The following is a 20,939-nucleotide window of genomic DNA, read 5'->3' as shown; positions in this document are numbered from 1 at the left end:
GTGCTTAGATCTTTGTAAAATAACTTTTTCACTGGAGCTTAACGAAAACACGTCTGTCTTGCTACCTTGTTTAATTGTCGCGTTTCGCGGAGTAAATCGCCAAACTGTGTATGGATCATTTGCAGTGGAGTACTTAGCTAACGAATTCAATAAAAATTTAATTAATTTTATGTAATTCAAAATTCCTTAAAGTTCCACTAAACTTCCCGTATTTCGCACTGTGCGTACGTAGTATAAACTAATGTATGTCGGTCGCTTGCTAATAACCACACAAACGTAAAGAAATTTTTATGCAAATTATGTGGGGAATGGCAAAAATGCATATCAAGTTGAATAGAACTTTTTGCGATTATATTAATGCACTTTTAGGTAAATATTTAAATTATTATTTTGCACTGTTCCACCAATATTTATAGGAAAAAATAAAGAATATTTTATGACAAAAAAATATCAAAAAATAAATGTCAATTATCCCTTTTGGTTTTATTTGGATATTAGAACTTTTTTTCTTTTTCATTTGTAAATTTCGTGGTAAAGGTAAAGGCTCACGATAAAACGATTGATACGGGAGGGGGATGCGCGACGCGTTGTAAGACGACCAAACAGCGATCACGACACAAACAATTGTTGTTATTTTTTACTTTTATATTTTATTTATTTTTATGTTCTCACATAAAACACTTTACGTACCTGTTTTTTTGATGAGATTAAGGGTGAAAATAAAATATGTAGATGGATTGATGGAGATATGGATGGATGGATTTTTGTTGTGTTGTTTGCTGTGAAGGGAGAGCAAGCAAACCAATTAGAAATGGTACCGACAACAACACCGACTCAATCCGGCTCGAAGGACCAAATGTTTACGTCAATGTAAATAAAAAGAAAAGAGGAGAAACATAAAAGGCAGTTTTTTTGTATTGATGATGGTTGACTAGAAGTCAAATGAGCTTTATTTATTGAACAAATAAAAGAGGTTTGTGGTAACGATATTACCTGAGATAATTGCAACGATTTTGCAAAGGCTTACAATAAAGCTTCGATAGCGTTCAACGGTCCGATGGAAAGTAAAAGTAGATGATGAGAGATGGGAAAATGTCAAAGGAACTCAACGAAAGAATTATCGTTAAAATCTGCAATGTAAATGTTACAAGGGTGTAACAATAATGTGCTTGCAGATTTTAACGATAATGTAGGCCACAACAGATTGGACGTAGTAAATTAAATTAATAATAACAAGCAGGAAAAGCGTTAAGTTCGGTCGAGCCGAACTTTTTATACCCTCCAACACAAATTTCAGCCATTTCGGAAGGTATCGTTCTATGGGGGCTATATCAAAACGTGGACCTATATAAACATTTTATGGTAGAAATGTTTCTTAGCCTCTGGTAACACAAAATACAAAGTTACAACCGATTCTGTTGTCAAATGGGACTAATACATTCAAAATATTTAAAAATGATGCGTACTTTATATGGGGCTTTATATGGGGGCTATACCAAAACGTGGAGATATAAACCAACTTTGGCCTCTGGACATACAAAATACCAAATTACAACGAATTCGGTGGTAAAATGGGACAAATATCTTAAAAATTCCTTAAAACGACGACGCGTCATTTTGTATGGGGGCTATGCGAAAGCGTGGACCTACATAGCCCGCTTTCAATACCAAAAGTCCTACGTACATATAATAGATTTTCCCATTCACCTACGTCAATCCGTTCGGACGCTAGAGTGATTTCCACAGACGGACAGACGGACGGACAGGGCTATAATGATGTAGAATTGCACGCTGATCAAGAATATATATAGCTTGTTGGGGGTCTACAATGATTATTTCGAGTAGTTACAAACGGAATGACAAACTTAATATACCTCCATCCTATGGTGGAGGGTATAAAAATAAACTATTTAACTTAAAAACTGATAATAAATGTGTATTTTTTATAATGCAACATTAGTAGCATAAGTAAATTGATAATTATGATTGAAAAAGGTATTTTTTTTTTTGAGTGCACCAACTTCAAAATATAACTGAATAATTGGCAACATTAATATGAAAGAAAATTTGTTCTGGTGACGCAGCGACATCTTCGTTTGGAAACACTGTAGACAGATGACAGATGCAGTGTCAATCAGTTGGCAAGTTCGGTATTGTGTGGGAGAGCTGTGGTTGTCTGTTAAAATGAGCGAAAGAGACTATTAAGATTGACAAACAAACAATGCGGATGGCGGAGTCAGCATCAAAACACTTCACGTAAAAAGTAATGTGACTGCAGACGAAATGATTTTTCCTTTTCATAGTCAGTGCATCTTTTAATATTTAATTTTTTTGTGAGATCTTCAATAATCTAAAAGGGTACATTGCTGTCAAAGCTAAGCTGTGTATGTTTGCCAATATAACACCATCGTTTATTGTTGTTGTTGTGTTTTTGCCATTGCTATGTTACTTCAAACGTTATATAGTTTCGATATTAGGAGGCATAACATTTAGGGGCATTTGTATATTGCCACAAAACATGCCATCGCGACTGAGATGAAATTTTGTATAATTGATGTCAACCCAACTGGGTGTTCGATAAACGTGCTATCGGTCAGTGTTTTTCAAACATGTGAACTCTATATTCAATCCAAAGTACACAATTCGCCAAAAAACCATCTTAAAATGATAAGTGGAATTATTCTTTGATGATTTTAAAAATGTACCGGACATTGTATCTATTAGAAGAAATTTGAGGCACAAGTCGAATCCATTGACATTGCCATCTGCACTGTAAGTTGATGCTCATGTTGGAAAGATCTGTATAATCAGTAAATTATTTTAAGTTTAAGGCGTATTTTCGATTGCCAAATGAGGTCGGCGCTTACATTGTGGAAACTTTAAAGGATGACATAAAAGGGTGCATTGTGTTGGGAAGTTTCCAAAAGTCTCGTGGCAATGATTACAACAATTGCATGGCTCAATCTACATTGTCGAACATATTGAAGGAAGTTGTCCACTTGATAGAGGATTCATTTTGTCAAAATTGGATCGTTTCGAAGTTGGCGGAGGAGAAAAAAAGACTGCGTAGCAATAAAATATGAAAAGAGAGTAAATGAAACACAAATTTTTCGGCAGTAAATAATTCAAAATATTTTTGGCTTTTATTGATCAAAATGGTTTGTAAAATTATCGTAGATAATATTTACCTTTGTTAAGCTGTTGCTTGAGAGAGATTCGAGAACGAATTAACCAGTGTAAACAACGAAAAGAGTACGTGTTGCAAAGTGGCGCACAATGCATTAGTTACTCGTTAGAAGTTTGACAGTACTTCTTTGTGCCGTAAGCGCAAAGTTGTACTTCAAAGTAGTAAAGAAATTCTAACGTATGCAAATTTATGAAATTAATATAATGACAACAAAACCAAAGTTTGATTTTTAAATTAAACATTGCCGCCAGCATTGCAACATCTAGCCATGTTGCAACAAGATAGTAGTATTTAAATCTAAACATAAATAAAATTATGGTAGTTAAAAATTTCAATGCAAGATATATTTTTTAATTCATTATTTTTTCAAAAATAAGATGCTCGGAGAGCCAACGTAATTAGATTATTGCTTTCAAACTACATATAAAATAGGAGCTTGTAAAGCACGCAGGTCGCGGAACACCGTATGGCTGACATCAAATAGAGGTCACATGGGACATGTGCCGGAGACAACCCACCCAAAATTGGTGAGCTGTGCCCATGGGAAACTCGGACTCGAATATCTTTACGCCTCCACTGCGAACAGTTGAAAAATTGGGGATCAGTCAACATCATGCTACCGTAGTGGGCCTTGATGGTCTCCGAGGCTGTTGCTGATGGAGTTATGATGTGGTGCAAGTCGGAGACCCTTGCGGACACTAACAGTCTCTCACTCCGACTGTAAAAGTACTCCAAGTTGAGGGGACAGACTGGTCCTGGTCAACATTAATTGGAGTGAGCCGCATTGACTCTACCAAGCATCGACATATACGACTGTTACCCGCACACGGATCCAACAGCGCCCGTACTGGATAACGTCGATCACCCAACACCAAGTTGCACACTACGGTGGAACCCAGTGTTATCATTGGTTGGATGCTGAATGTGTGTACAGGGTTGTGCCTCACAACAGACGGACAGGGTAGTGATGGCGGACTTAAAGAGATGGTCTGACCCGAAGAAGACAGACGAACATGCTGAATCTTTTTAGATTCCTCTCGAGACGAACAGTGGTTCAGAAGAGTATGGTGCTTCTCATTACATTCTCGACACCTCTGCTCACTAGTGCACTCTCGAAAGGAGTGGGATGCGCAAAGGCAGTCGGAGCAGATGTGTTTCGAAATCAATGTTCTGACCTTTTTCTCCAAGGACATGCCTCGGAGTCTTCTGCTCCTCCGTAACGGATGAGCCTTGTGACAAAGGGGATATCCCGACGCTTTTAAAACGCTATTTGAGCCAGAGTTTCTTGTTCCCGGTTTTGAACCCTTCGTCGGCCCTTGACGATACCTCCTGAGATGGGGACATTGGAACGCCAACTTCTCTCTCCTCGTCAGACATAAGGATGAGATCCAACCAATATTTTCCATTCTGTGAAAATATAGAGAGGCCGCGAAGTCACGAGAGTTAAACAATTTGTATATGTTAATTGGTCAAAATGACCAACTTGACTACTGGCCGTCTTACAAATCCGTTTTCGGTTCGTACATCGGCGACTCGAACGTGATCGTCGCTCCCGGGATAAACGTTAATTACACGACCTAAAGTCCACGATATCATCCGTTTGTATATCGCGCTGTGGATACTGCCGTTTATGGAGACTTTTTATGTACTTTTCTTTCCACCGTTGGCAGAATTGTTGAGTAAGCGCTTTTATTTTACGATACCGATTCACGTTATGCAACGGAGCTTCGTCAATTAATGGCTCTACAGGAGCAAGAATTGGAGAAATGACCCGGTGTCAGCACTACAGCGTTTTCTGGAATATCATTCATCGAATATAGAGGGTGAGAGTTTAGATTCAATTCGAGCGAGTATCGTTCATAACTCTTCGAAAGTATATTTTTGGTTGCTAGTGTGTTTCCTAAAGTACAACTTGAAACTTTTAACCCCAGCTTCCCAGAGCCCACCCATATGTTGAGCTTTAGCTGGGATAAATCTCCATGAAAGTTCCTTATAGCTATATTGTGAACGAACTCTATCACGACCTTCATGAAGCACAGCCTTAAAATCACGCTCTATTTCTCTAGAAGCACCAAAGAAATTGGTACCGTTATCCGAGAAAATAGTTTTTGGGCAACCACTACGTGAAATAAATCTGTGAAATGCCTCTAACGACCTGTAAACGACTTGAGATCGAAAGGCCCAGCTAAATCTATACCTGTAGTGGCAAATGGTCTTGAAATGCCAGTTCTCTCCGGAGGTAGAGATGCTATAACATGAGAACATGATCTTTTCTTTTCTAGAATGCAAGGTTTGCATTTTCTTGTAACCTTACGAATCAACGATGTTGCTCTAGGTATCCGATATTGCATGCGCAACATACGTAGAACTAACTGAATTCCTCCATGAAAGGAAATACGGTGGAAGTAATCTACCAAAAGAAGAAAAAATCTGAAATTGTAGGGTAATATAATTGGATGTTTATCTGCGAGAGGCAATGTTGGACATTGGGCTAACCGTCCATTGAGCCGCATAACTCCCATATCATCTAACATAGGATTAAGGGGGAGCAGAGACTTTTGGAAATCAATGGCCTTTTATTTTTAAACAATCACACTCATCCGGAAAATGAACATTCTGAGCTACTATAGCAAGACGCAATCTTGCATTTTTTATTTCAGTGGCTGTTGGATATTTCCCATCGAAAGTATATCGACCTTTATGTGAAGGATGAATTTTATAAAAGTAACGGTAGACCATTGCAACAGCGCGTAGCTCCCTATCTAGGCCTGAAAAATCATCCAATATATCCTTATGTTCCGAAAAGAAAGAAACATGATACCTTACTAGGCGCATCTCAATGTTCGTATCCGGAACAGGAGTATGTTGAATATCCCATTCAGAAGAATCCTGACGAAGCCATTGTGATCCATGCCACCAAGTTTCTGACAATGACAACTCTGACGGTGAAAGTCCTCGGTTGCCTAAGTCAGCAGGATTGTCTTCAGATCGTACGTGATACCAATTACTTTGACAAACGTTTTCATGTATCCTACATACCCTATTTGCAACGAATGTGGACCATGTCGAAGGGGGTTTCTTTAACCAGGAAAGGACGATCGTAGAATCGGTCCAACAGTAAACTTTTCGAAAAGATATATATATTTCAGCTACAATCGATTTATACAGTTCTGAAGCTAAAACTGCACCACATTATTCTAATCGAGACAGTTAAATTGATTTGATCTGTGCTACTTTTGTTTTGCTAGAAAGCAAAAATGTAAATATGTTACCATTGGAAGCAATGATATGGATGTATACCAACCTTTTCTGAGGCATCAGAAAATAAATGAAGTTCGGCTACACAATTAGGCACATATTTGACCCAACGAGGTATTTGAATCGAATTAACACCCTGATAAGTTTCAACGAAATTATGCCACTCATGTGCCGTCGTAGACGGAAGCGAATCGTCCCAATCAAACTTATCTAACCAAATACGCTGCATAATAATCTTGGCTACTACAATTACTGGGCTCAAACAACCTATAGGATCGAACAACTTAGCAATTGCAGAGAGAACTTCCCTTTTCGTATAACTATCTTTGATGGCAAGGGGCTTGACATTAAAATAGAACATATCTAGCTGAGCATTCCATCTGATACCCAGAGGCTTGGAGCTACTAGCTTCCACGAAGTTAAGAAGCTTAGAGTCTATCAAATATTCAACGGGAAGGGGGTCTAGGATTGAGCGATCGTTAGATGTCCATTTTCTCAACTCAAATTTGGCGGAAACTAATGCATTAATATGTTGAACCCTAGACCTATGCGCAGTCTCCAAATCATGATATTCCGCCAGGACATCGTCATCGTACATGCAAAATGTGTGCCCCCAGCGGAAAATCAGATTCAGTATCTTGAGCTAACTGTAACAAAGTCGGAATGGCTAAGTAAGGAGCGCAGTTAACTCCGAAGGTTACACTTTGTAACTCATAATCCTATATAGGATTATTGAAGAGAACTATGAGCTGGGTCTACCTCCTACATATTTATATAATCTCCATCGAATTATGAGGAGGACCAAGTCCGGTTGTAAAGTCGGAACGACGCACAAAAACCTCATTTATAATCCGATTGATATAATATTTTGCACAAATCATATCTTTGGTCCAAGGACTATTTTTGTAGAAAATAATGAAAATCGGTCCAGACTTGGATATAGCTCCCATATATATTAGCATCGGATATGAGGTAAATAATGCACTAAAAGCGCAATATATAACCGATCAAGCTAAAAATTGGTACATGCATACTGCAGAACTATCCCAGAAAACAGTATGTCAATTGTGTTCAAATCGGTTCAGATTTATATAGTTATATCTCCATTCGATTTTTTATTTCTATTATTATTTCTAAATTATTCCACTTTTATATGAGAAAAAACCGTGATTTTTCGGAATGGCGCAAACCAATATCAAATGTTATGATACATTACGATAAATAAGAGACCCGCTTATAACACATACCAAAAATTAGTGTTGGCAAACGTTGCCAAAATATTTTTTAAATTGTTTTACATAAACTATTTGAATTTTACTTCGGAAAAAACGTGATTTTTCAGAATGGCGCAAACTTATAAAAGAAATTATGATACATTCTGATCAAAAAGAGCTCCGCTTATAATTTTTTTTAATTTTTTTTTTAAATTGTTTTACATAAATTATTCCAATTTTACTTCAGAAAACCAGTGATATTTCCGAATGGCGCAAACATTTATCAAAAGTTTTGATTTAGTCTGATAAATAATAGCCCCGGCTATAAGACAGATCAAAAATTGGTGTTGGCAAACGTTGCCAAAATATTTTTGTAATTTTTTTAAAATTGTTTTACATAAATTATTTAAATTCTACTTCAGAAAACCAGTAATTTTTCCGAATGGCGCAAACATTTATAAAGTTTTGATTTAGTCTGATAAATAAGAGCCCCGGTTTAAGACAGATCAAAAATTAGTTTTGGCAAACGTTGCCAAAATATGTTGTTAATTTTTTTTAAATTGTTTTACATAAATTATTCCAATTTTACTGCAGAAACAAATGTAAATGTTTTCATGATTGCAGTGGAGAAAAATATGATTATTTCTGATTGGCGCATCTATGCGTAGTGTATTTTATCTTTGAATCAGCATAATCTGCAGAATCTTGCATAAAACATCAAAAGTAACTATGGCCCGCAAACGTTCGCATCATGTAGTATTTCACCAATGAATTTTGAGTTATCATAAAAGATATCTATGAATGACGGGATGTATCACAATAAACTAATAGTGAAGATGCAAAAACAAATATCTTTGGCGATTTTTATGAGCTCTAATACACATGAGTACAAATAAAATAAGTAGATTTGGCGAACGCTGGAACCAAAATATACTTCTATTTTGTAAATGTTTTTCTTAAATACTTCCATATTTAAATATTTCAATGGTTTTAGTTTATAAAAATGAGATTTTTCAGAATGGCGCAAATATGCGCAATATATTATGATTGGATCTAATGTTGGAGACTTCAGTGCAAAAATCACCAAAAGTAATTATGGTCCGCAAACGTTGGCATCATGTACTTTTTCACTTTTGAAATTTGAGTTATCTTAAAAAGTATCATAAAAAATATGCATGAAGGATGGGACGTACGACCATTATTAAAGAGTGAAGCGGCAAAAACAATTTGGAACTTTTATAAGCTTATCTTGTACGGAGAATATACAAAAACAAAAAAACCTTGAAAAATATAAATTTTCGCGAAAATATTTTTATTTCAATGTTCACTTCATTTTATAATATTTGAACATGTACTTTTTTGCTTTAATTATAGCTGAGTTCAATCGGCTGCTGCTTTGGATTGGTTAACCGCAGATAGTTGCAGATTGTCATAGCGAATGGGGAAAAGGGTCAGGTGACTGTTTATCAATAGTTTGTTTTTAAAAACGCGATTTTTATATGTTGAGTTCTGATCAGCTTTTGGCCTATATTACCCGTATGTGCGAAGCGAAGAAAGGGTTTTCCCATTAGGTGTTTTATTAAATACTACCCGTAATTTAGTTCTTTGTTTATCGGGATTGATAACTGGGTGATGAGGCAGATAACAAACCGAAGAGTTTGTCGACATTGTCGAAACTGTCCTCATATGATCTAACTCTAAATATTCACGAACCACCCCATCGTATATTTCCTTAACTTCTGGATTTCTAAGGAGTGATGCCTCATTACGAAGAAATTGTCTTAGACAATTCGTCCTGGAGTGTCCGAGGTCGATTTGACCTATGAATTCTTGTTTAATGCGAAGTGATACGAAGTATCTTCCATTAGAATCCCTATATGTGGTTCGTTTAAAATTATCCTCACAAAATTGGTCTGAAGGAGACAATAATTTGCGCTTTGGGTCTTCTTCTAGGTCCCAGAAACGAAGTAGAGTCTCTTTGAGCTTCTCTCCGTGGGAATATTTCACATTTGTTGAAAACGTTGCGACGTTACTAGAAGAAGCGATATTACTACTAGGGACCGAAAACGGTTTTCTATGCGACTAATGACCCTAGTATATTGGACTCTATCCCCTGTAGAAGTATTTGCGGATACAAATCTGCTCCTATTAACATGTCTACTGGACGACAGTCAAAGAGGTTTCTATCTGCCAAACGTAAATTTGGCATTCTAGAGGCAAGTGCTCTGCTAATGGAGAAGGACGGAAGATAGCCTGAGATAGTGGGAACTACTAATGCTGTCATTTCCATAAAAATCGTAGTATCTACAGGGGAACCTACACATAAGAAACATGATTTTCGTGACATTATCGAAACAGCCTGATTTACTCCTGATATTGTAGCTTGAGTGGAGGATGTGGCTATACCACGACGCTGTTGTAATCTTTCAGTTATAAATGATGCTTCAGAAGCAGGATCTATTAGAGCTCGAGCTGGATACGTAATACCTTGGTGAACAAGGTTCATTATAGCTGTGGCCAATAGAGCTGTTCTGTTTTGCGAAGTATGGAATACCTGCCCATTTGCGCTCAAAATCTGACCTGATGACATTGGAGCGATATTTGGGTTAGATTGACTGGATTGGGAAGTGGTTGGAACAAATTCTGACAGCAAAGGGGGTTGTGACGTCATCGTTCTATTATTGGAACTGTTAGTTTGTACCGTATCATGATGAAGTAAAGTATAATGACGTTTGTTGCACCTCGAACAACTGTGGGAGCTAGTACAATTCCTAACGTCATGACCTCGAGAAAGACAATTAATGCAAAGCTTGTATCGTTTCGCTATTAAGAATCGGTCCGCCGAAGAGCGCTTTCTAAATTCTGGACATAATGGTAAATAATGAAATTGCCTGGTACACAGTATACAACACTTTTCGGCAGACGATTGTGTAGATTCGGATGGAGCCGCATTCGTAAAATGGGTCCTAACTTTCTTCTGCTCTGATCGTTTGTTCGAATCGATTTCCTTTATATCCCTTAGAGAAGTAAGAGCTTTAATTCTTTCCGTTAGAAAGAGATCAAAATTTTTTCACGAAGACAACGCAGGTTTATCCTTTTTGCTTTGTTCCCACAACGTAACTGTAATTTTGGGAAGCCGTTGCAGAAAAAGAAAAACTAATATTGGGTCCCAATTTTCAGTAGCAATTTCATACATTGTCATGGCAGAAATGCACCAATTTATACCTCGATGTAAACCTTTCAAACATGCACTCGTTTCATTGTCAAAAACTGGAAGATCAAAAAGAACCTTGAGTTGGTTGTTAACCAGAATGCGCACATTATCGTAGGTTTCTTTTAAAGATTTCCAGGCTAAACTAAAACTTCTATGAGTGGGAGGGAATTTTGACATTATATCTCGTTTTCATGAGCAGATGACACATTTTTTCAATATCGCTCAGGCGAGAATTATCAAACAAAGTAGTCGAAAAGAAATCCCGGCACGTTGGTCAAGAATGTCGCCATTAAAGACATCGATGTCACATGGTGGAAGATTAATACTATGCAAGCAATGTCTTCTTCTAGAGGCGGTGCTGCGCGTGGAGTGCTTGCTTGATTAGCGACTTCAGCTGGAGTTTGATTCTTCGAAGAAGGACGCAATTTGTCTATTTTCTTATTAGCAGCCGATAATATTCTGACATAGGACTTAAATGCAAAATCATACTTACTGTTAAGGGACGTAAGTTCACCGGACGAAGGCTGTTTAGCTGGCTGAATGTCATCTAGGCACTTGCCAAAGAGAAATTTAACTTTATTCCAAAGTACCTTAGCTTCATCCCCATGAATTTCCAAGGAATACATGTGAAGATCTTCATCGTGTAGATTTTCAAAGTTCGCAACGAACTGAACCAGAGAATCACTGGTTCTGATATAAGATTGTAGAGAACTCAAAGTCATTTTGATTGGCTAATTAAGCTTTAAAAACAACTCAAAGACTAAAAACCACAAGTATGCAATATATTTTCAACTAAAATTGGCTGAAAATTCAGTAATTTATCAAAAAACTTTAATTAATACAAGCTAGCGAAGAAATAAACTTCAATTAAACAGTAAAACCCAAGAAACAATGTGATTTGTATCTCAAACAAAAAAGAATTGGACAAAAACTCTATTAAAAACCAACAAAAAATATTTAATAGACAGCAAAAACCAATAAACTGCACGGTAAATATGAAGTGGAAGAAACTTTTCCTTAGAATGTAACGAAAACTACACTAATCAGAGATAAAAGTTGAAAAAAAAACAAAATCAACTTTTTTCAGTGTGTGAAAAAACTATAATTTTCTCTCAGTGTATGCGGAACATGCAATCACTGATTAAAAAATACCAAAAATTTCCAAAAGGTTTAACACCGACATTTTTTGTAGCAAATTCAAAAAAATCACCAAAAACACTAATTGAACGAATAGGAGGATGTAGTGTCCACGGACTGTAAGATGAACACGACCACAAAATTTTAGAAGTATTTAAAATTTTTTCCAAAATGTAATATTCAATAAAAAATCAAAATTCGAAATATATAAATTAAAATTTAAGGAACAAAAAAATAATATAATATTTATTCGACCGACTGTACAGTAAGTACACCACGATTTTCCAACAATTTTTATTCGCGTACGTATTCGTAAAAATACCCGAAAATATTTTCCTAAAAAAAAATTTTAATTTTATTTGACAAAAACTTATTACCAAACAATTCATCACGCCACTTCGGTAACCCTATTCGTGTGCGTACAAAAGTTCAATGTGGCAACAGTGAGAACACCATCCAGCACAAACAACAACAACAGTACTGGCTAATGCAGTCAATGCGTGGTTCACTGAGTGCCTGTATATTTTGGTTTTGTATTTTTTCTAATTTCTTTTTGTTCTTTAGCCTTAAATTTTTTGTTGTAAAACACTAAGTAGGCTTTTTGTATGTGGATAATAATACAAAAATACTAATAAATCAGTTGTTTTAAAATAATAAAAAACAACAATGGGATTAAGCCAGACTATTTTGAAAAAAAAAAAAACCAAAAAAGATAAAAAATATTAATAACCACTGAAGGATATTTCGGCACTTTTTCACTGTTCTCACTTGTTTTATATTATTTATTTTGGAATTATCTTCAGGGAATATCACTGTGTATGCGACCGATTAGGTTTGACGGGCAAATGAAAACAACAACAATCCGCGTATTGTAAGACGACCGTAGGTTATGCGATTTATATATTTTTTTAAATATTTTTTAGAATAATTTCGCAGGTGCACTCTTAAATAGAGATACGTACCTTGATTTTTTGATATTATGAGCGATATTATGCGTTTTGATTGCTTCTATGGAAATAGAGAATAAGAGAAAACCTTTCGTAATTGTCGTAAACAATATGCGCTCCGGTTCGCTCAGGGCCAAATGTTTGCGTAGCAATAAAATATGAAAAGAGAGTAAATAAAACACAAATTTTTCGCCAGTAAATAATTCAAAATATGTTTGACTTTTATTGATCAAAATGGTTTGTAATATTATCGTAGATAATATTTACCTTTGTTATGCTGTTGCTTGAGAGAGATTCGAGAACGAATTAACCAGTGTAAACAACGAAAAGCGCAGGTGTTGTAAAGTGGCGCTCAATGCATTAATTACTCGTTAGAAATTTGACAGTACTACTTTGTGCCGTAAGCGCAAACTGTTGTTTTGTCGTTATTTTCACCATATTTTTGATACACAAAATTAAGTAATGATACAAAGAATCAAGAATTGTTAAGAAAATGTTTATCTTCCTTTCTATTTTACTTCTTTGTTCACTGCAACTGAAATTAGGTGGTTGCTGAAAATAACCGCTTCGTCAACTGAGATTCGCAACTTCAGTTGAATGTTCCCAACATAAAGTAATTTTGGCAACTGGCAACGCCACTCAACAATAATTGCTATCCATAATCGATCCCTTAAAAATGTGCATTAATTGTGAAAGAGATTAGGTAAATTCCCATTTTTGCAAAATGATATTCCACATAGGTGTACATTTGAAGAGACATATAAATGCTCATGGTGATATAACTGTTGTCTCAGCATCGAAAACTCGTCATCCACTTCTGAAGATAATGTTGATATTCTCGCTTCCATTGCTTTTATTACTTCATGAAAACTTGTTTTACCTACTATGTTATGGTGGCAGTCATAATTTCATTTTGAAGATTTAATGTCTATTAGTTGGAGATTTTTTACTGTTTATTTTTTTACTGTTTACAGTTTATTTGTGTTGTTAGAGTTGAAAACTTTTTTTGGTTACTTTTGTTGTTTTGCATTCTAATATTTTTATATTGAAACTAAGGCGGATAATGAGTTATTGTTTGTTGTGAAAGTCTTTGCAGTTTATAAAAACGAACCACACGTATTCTCTCTTTATTTCTGATTTGCCATTGCTTAGCAATGGAGAGAGTGTCTTACCACTACTAATACAACAACTATTCTGAGCACCCCTGGTTTATAACTATCAAATGCAATGTGGTTATAAAAAGTATATACTGAAGTATTATTTTCCTTAATAAAGATGCAAATAACTTTTAATTATAGATTTAATTTAATAAAGATTCTCTTTTATTTTGCTATAACTTACTGAATTCGATTTAACTTAATCCCTTGTAAAAGCCGTTTAATTGTCCGATACGATTTGTCCCAGGAAAAACAAAGGTATTTTTAGATTACGATTAATACTGCTTTATTAACGTTATTCACTTATTTACTTTACCTACAAAAACACAGCTTTACATCTTCTCTAATTGACGGTTTTAGTATGCGAGTAGACTTACGACTCACTCACTGTCTCACAATTCCTCGTTTTTTCAACCCAATCTCTTCTCGTTACCAATGTGTCTAGAGTCTAGACGGAAGATCTGGTAACATCTCGTATATCAACAATTTATCAATGCAACAAATACATATGCAACTCGCATAAGGCGAACAATAACACATACATAATTGAGTAAAATGGGGAAAAATACATTTCCGAAAAGAACCTTGGCCGATGCTCAGGATGTGGAGTCATGAATGACTGATCTATAAGTCAGTAGGAATTTTAGAATATGCTCACCCAATCTCTTTGGCAACTATCCACCAGCTTCCGTTTTCTTAAATCCATAGGTGTCACTCATTTTCTTGCAAATCGCTGACACAAATTTTCTACCTTGATCGGATGTAACACCATAGCGGAGAATCCAATTCTTGCTAAACACATCCACAATTGTTTTGACTTCCTGATTCGGGAGGACGGTACAACCAAATCCATTGACATTCTCTTAAACGCGGCTCCTGAATCATACCGCTGCATATAGCCCACATGTTGGACCCTTACCTCTTATACACCTCCTACAATTGGCAATCTAGTCGACATCCGACCCTGTAAAACCTCTGTTTTACCTTTTCAGCAGTTTTTGTAATTCCAAGCTGCCCTCTACTTGGCCCATCGTTAAACTCCGCCAATGTATCTTTTATTTTGAAGGGAACCATCTATTAGAAGTAGACTGCTCCATTGGCCCCAATAAGATTTAAAAAAAAATCGGAAGATACTTTTCCCACTTCTATGGCGGAAATTATTTTCTCTAGAATGGGATCTCTTCGTTGTTCAGCCGACCAATCCTCTCCTAACTCAACCTGCAGACATCGACGATACTTTCTTGCTTTCAGCCTTACAGCAATGCCTGCATTAAACTTGTTTAAACTCAAAGGGAAAACCCGATGTCGTATGTTTTTATGCGGCACACTCCTAAAATGTTTAGTTTTGTTAAAAATTAAGATTCCCAAAGTCTGAGCTCAATCGGAATATGTTAACACGTGCCACTGGGGCCTCAAAGTTTCCATGGGCCCTATGTATAGCTAATATTAAAATCTGACCCGATTTTCAATTTTTTTTGTAGGATTAGTTGTGTAGCCACTACAAAGAACTGGTAAACTGAAAATTCACCTTTGGCCCCATTCAATGTCCAATCGATGAAAACAGTTTACCAGTTCTTTGTAGTGGATACATAAGTAATCCTACAAAAAAATTGAAAATCGGGTCAGATTTTAATATTAGCTATATAAAGGGCCCATGGAAACTTTGAGGCCCCAGTGGCACGTGTTAACATATTCCGATTGAGCTCAGACTTTGGCAATCTTAATTTTTAACAAAATTTTTTAAAACCACTCTAGCCTGCATTCTATCAGCATTACCGTATTTTAGACCTTTTCTGTGCTGCAGCCTTTTGATCCAAATAACCAGTTGACCTTCTGGATTCTTAAAATGAAGCAGCCATGGGAGAGCACACTGATCGTCCTTAACAGGAAATGCTGGCCATATTGGTATTTGTGATTGTGTTTGAAACAGTAATTTCTCTGAAGTTTCGATAATGTTCGGCTAAAGTACTCGATGACTTTTTCTTGGCCGTCGATTTCCTGGGAAAGGACACCACCGATATCATATGCACTGGCGTCAGTATCCAGAACAATCTTTGAGTTTTTGCAATGCCTTTTGCTGGTCTTTGCTCCATTTAAACCTCTGCCCTTTCTACGTCGGTCGGTGTGAGCTGGCGGCGAGGCTGGCAAAATTTGGGACTAATCGTCGGTGTATGTGCAGAAGCTCAGATGGAGATGTCGGATGTGCGGCCAGTCTCTGATGGCTTGGCATGGTGCCCCAGGAACTTCAATTCTTCATATATTCAATTTTCAAACATATGTTGGATACTTCGTATTACATGCAGTTATTTGTTATTATTGTTGTACTATTTTGGTAATTTTTTTTATGCATCCAATTTTGTCTTAAACAAGTATACTAACTTATTTTTGCTAAAAACCTGACATTTTCATTACAATTGATTTAAAACATTGCCTCTATAATCTGTATGTATATCAACTGTTCGCTACGACTTACCTTGTGGCAATTGCACTTTGTTCATCTTCATAATTATACAGCAAATTGTTAAATTATAAACAAATAAAATCTATTTTTTTTTCTTTTTTCAGTCGGCGTAAAAACACATGGAATAGATGTACACTCTGAAACACATTTGCAGTGGATGTCGGAACATCTTAGCTACCCTGATAACTTTTTACATTTAGTAATCTTTTACGAAAATGTTTAAGAACATAAAACATGGCAAAATGTAAAATTTCTTACAAATACACAATATTTAAATAATTTGTCGAATGTACTTTTTTTATTTATGTGTTACTTTGTGGTAACTTAATTGGCAACAAAGTTATGCAGAACAGTCCTGAGAATTAACTGTGTTTGGCACTATCACTAAAACTTTCTTACAAAAATTGGCAAAATCTAATATTTAAAAATAAATAAAATAAATCAACGACCATTTTCTGACCAAATTATACTTTTTACTGGCAAATAGATTTTAACTTTACGTAACATTTTGAAATATTTATATTAAATAATTGAGAATATGGGTGCAATACAAGTTGATATTAAAAACACCGTAAAATAGATTAAAATTGTTTATTAACGAAAGGTGTTTGCTTGTGCTGTACGGAATGATTGTCTGAAAATGTAAATGATCCAGAAATGAAATAACAAAAATTCCCATAATACTGATTTTTGGTGGAGAGCTAGAGGTTGCCATTCGGAGCAATGTCCCAAATGTCCCCAACAATCCTGAGTGCATTCAAAAAGTTCTTTGGGGTCAAAGATCAAAATTGAAAAACGATGGGTCTAATCAGTAAAGTAAAAAAATGTTTAGTATGAAAGTTTTTTACAAGTTTGAACTAGAATAAAAGCCCCTATTACCGGTCAGTAACAATAGTCGGCCATTTTTGTATTTAAACTCAAATTAATAATTATTACAACAAAATGTGAAAAATAAATTTATGTACGTGTAAAATGGAGATATGATCATTTATTATGCCAGAATTTAGGATTTTTATTTTCAAAACAAGTGTAAAATGTCTCTCTTACGGAAAAAATAGTGATGATGTCGACTTCGTACCGTCGGTAATTATACTAAAATAAAAGATTTTTCTTCAGAACTTCATTTATTATAGTAAAGAACTGTCTAAAGAATACATTTGGCAAGGAAATCATTATAAAATATTTTTAATTTTGCTATTTCTATGGGGGCCGACTTTAGGAACCACAAGTGTATATTTTCTCGATTATTATTAGCTCAACTTTACTTTAAATAGAAAATAGCGTTAAGTATGTACTCTAAAGCCAGATTAAAAACATTTTTTGAATAAAAACTATGTATGTATATCGTGATTTATTCAAATAGAATGCATGGTTTGACATTAGTCCGTTATAAATGACCGACTATTGGTGCAATCATTTTTGATAATGTTTCTAAAGTCGGCCACTTAAGACGTCATTTAGCTAATTGATTTATAATAAGTCCCTATATTTCGTTACATATTTGACGAAATATGAATGGAAATATGTACTGTTAGTGTAAAAAGTGTTTATTGTTTAAATATAAATAAGGAATTTTGATTTGAGGGCCGCTTGACTATCGACCTAAATAGTCACCGGTCCAACGATGTGCCCTTTCATATTGCTTATCAGTTCTGCGGTTTTCCTGACCGCAAACATTCTGTCTGGAAGACACTACAATTTTCGTTCAGTTTGATGGAGAGTCGTAAGTTAAGGGTATTGATGTAGACGCCTGCTCCTGATGTAGACGCCTGCTTGATTCCATCATGGAGCCGTCGGTGTAGATTAGAGATGGGCAGTGGGTAAATACCCAATGGCTAAATACCCGGTAAATTGGGTTAATATCGGGTAAATACCCATTTGTGGGTATTTATTTGGGTATTTACTATATTGATTTGCAATTACAGCATCTTACTAATTTTTCTTGGATTTCGGTTGTGAAATCTTTTCAAAATTGACAGTTTTATAGTGTTCTGAACACGTGGGTAAATACTTTTTTTCTTCTTTATTACAAAATAGGATTTCAAATACATGGGTTTATGTAGCCCCAGCGCCACATGGGCATTTTTGGGTAAATACCCGAGTATTTACCCAAATGGTGGGTAAAAACTATTTAACTGCGGAGCCAATTGACGTAGGGCGCCCAAAATTTCCCTCAAATGTTTTTTATACCAACAGAAATTTAGGAATTGCAAATGGGGGTTTTGGGTCCCCCATATAACTGTACCTCCCGATTTAAGGTATTTTCCCCAATTAGCTACATTTTACAATCATATTGGCTGTAATTTGGCACAGTGAGTCCTCAATATACACAAAATATCCTTGCAGAAATTTGTCAACGTAGGTGCACATTTGGGGGTAGCCCCCATATAACCCCCAATATCGAGTATTTACCCAAATGGTGGGTAAAAAACTATTTAACTGCCAAACCGATTGACGTTGGGTGACAGAAATTTCCTCAATTGTTTTCTATACAAATATAACTTTAGGAATTGAAAATGGGGGTTTTGCGTCCATGTTTTGATATAGCCCCATATAACCGTACCTCCCGACTTAAGGTATTTTTCCCAAATTAGCCACATTTTACAATCATACTGGCTGTAATATGGCAGAGTGAGCCCTCAATATACACAAAATATGCTCGCAAAAATTTGTTAACGTGGGTCCACATTTGGGGTAGCCCTCATATAACCCCCAATTTCGAGTATTTAACCAAAAGGTGGGTAAAAACTATTTAACTGCCAGACCAATTGACGTAGGGTTTCGAAATTTGGTTGAAATGTGTTTTGTACCAACAGAACTTGCGGGAATTATCTTGCGGGTTTGCCATCTTGGTTGGTGCCGTCAGGGTTTCTTGGAGCTTTTAGGCCAATATCTCAGGAAGTATGGACTTGCGCAAGAAAGAAATTGTAACGTCGTAAAGGGAGTCGCGAGGACAACCTACTGAACTAAATTTCAAAACGATCCGAGAGATCTTAAACTTCAGTTTATTCGAATTTTGTGTGGGAGGTACCCGAAGGAGTTCACCGTTATAGTCCATATTCGAACCCGATCTATATCAGGAAGGAATAATACGATGTGCAAAGCTTGGACCACATCGATTGCTCCCTTCGAGAGTTATCGTTCACACTATTTTACAGACAAATTTTGAACTTTTGTGGGGGAGGTATTCGACGGAGTGGACCGAAATGGCCCGTCTTCGAACTTAAACTAAGTTTGGACAAAATATTACGATACCCAAAATTTGGTTCGAATCGGTTGATCCGTTCGAGAGTTATCGACAGACAGACGGATATGGCCAAATCGACTCCAAATTATCTGAAATGAATTTCGTCTAAAACCGTTATTTCGATGAGGCACATTTTTGGTCGTATCAAAGTTTATATACCCTTTCTAGCCTAAAGGCTGAGGGTATAATTAGAAGATTAGACTAAAAATATTAAGGTAGGTTTACGTAGAGTGGGTGTTTGCAAAGTTATTTTTTCGTTGGAGCCATCCCAGGCCTTTGGCGAGGAAGAGCAGACTTGTCGGCTCGGTTTTGCATCATGCTGTTAAGGATTGAATCGAACGTTCACCCATGGTGCGCAATCTTCTGGACATAAGCATAGGACAGCGGCATAGTAGGTGCTCGATTGTCTCTATCTCTTCTTCATCTTCACACAGCCTACAAAAGTCAGCAATTTCATTTCTGTGGCCTGTGATTATGCCAACTGTTGTAGTGATGCGGTTCTTGGTATTGAGGGGACTGGCCAGATTGCTCTAGATACGCTACATTCAGATTCATTTTGCCAGTGTTGACGGACCTTGTCCAGATACCTTTGTTCTATCTGCCTCATATAGTGACACAAGGGTGGGTATAAGGAGTTGCAATGCCCCGGGACCCAACCCAAAGTGACGATTGATTTTAGGGCCTCCAAAGCATTCTTACAGTCTAGAACTGCCGCAGATCTGATGGAGTGGGACCTGAGTGATTTGAGGGCCGCTTGACTATCGACCTAAATAGTCACCGGTCCAACGATGTGCCCTTTCATATTGCTTATCACTTCTGCGGCTTTCTTGACCGGAAGACACTACAATTTTCTTTCAGTTCGAAGGAGAGTCGTAAGTTAAGGGTATTGCTGTAGACGCCTGCTCCTGTGCCCGATTCCATCTTAGAGCCGTCGGTGTAGATTAGAGATGGACAGTGGGTAAATACCCAATGAGTAAATTGGGTTAATATATTGAATTGCAAATACAGCATCTTACACCTTTTTCTTGGATTTCGGTTGTGAAATCGTTTCAAAATTAACAGTTTTATAGTATTCTGAACACGTGGGTAAATACTTGGGTAAATACCAGGGTGCGGA

At 36.3% G+C, this 20,939-nt stretch overlaps 1 protein-coding gene across 1 annotated transcript in view; it reads left to right on the top strand.

Moving 5' to 3' along the window:
* Positions 1-16,854, top strand: part of Atg5 (autophagy protein 5) — a 298,800-nt gene extending 281,946 nt beyond the window's left edge. Inside the window, exon 6 of the mRNA XM_073979162.1 lies at positions 16,680-16,854. Coding sequence (XP_073835263.1) covers positions 16,680-16,798 — 119 coding nt within the window. The 3' untranslated portion in view covers positions 16,799-16,854. The remainder of the gene's footprint in view (positions 1-16,679) is intronic.
* Positions 16,855-20,939: the final 4,085 nt, after the last annotated feature.

The sequence above is a fragment of the Musca autumnalis genome, unplaced genomic scaffold (genome assembly GCF_047663935.1).
Source record: "Musca autumnalis isolate F117 unplaced genomic scaffold, ASM4766393v1 scaffold_3, whole genome shotgun sequence".
Classification (NCBI taxonomy): domain Eukaryota; kingdom Metazoa; phylum Arthropoda; class Insecta; order Diptera; family Muscidae; genus Musca; species Musca autumnalis.
The sequence above is the reverse complement of the archived record's forward strand: the minus strand, read 5'-3'. Positions and strand labels throughout refer to the sequence as shown.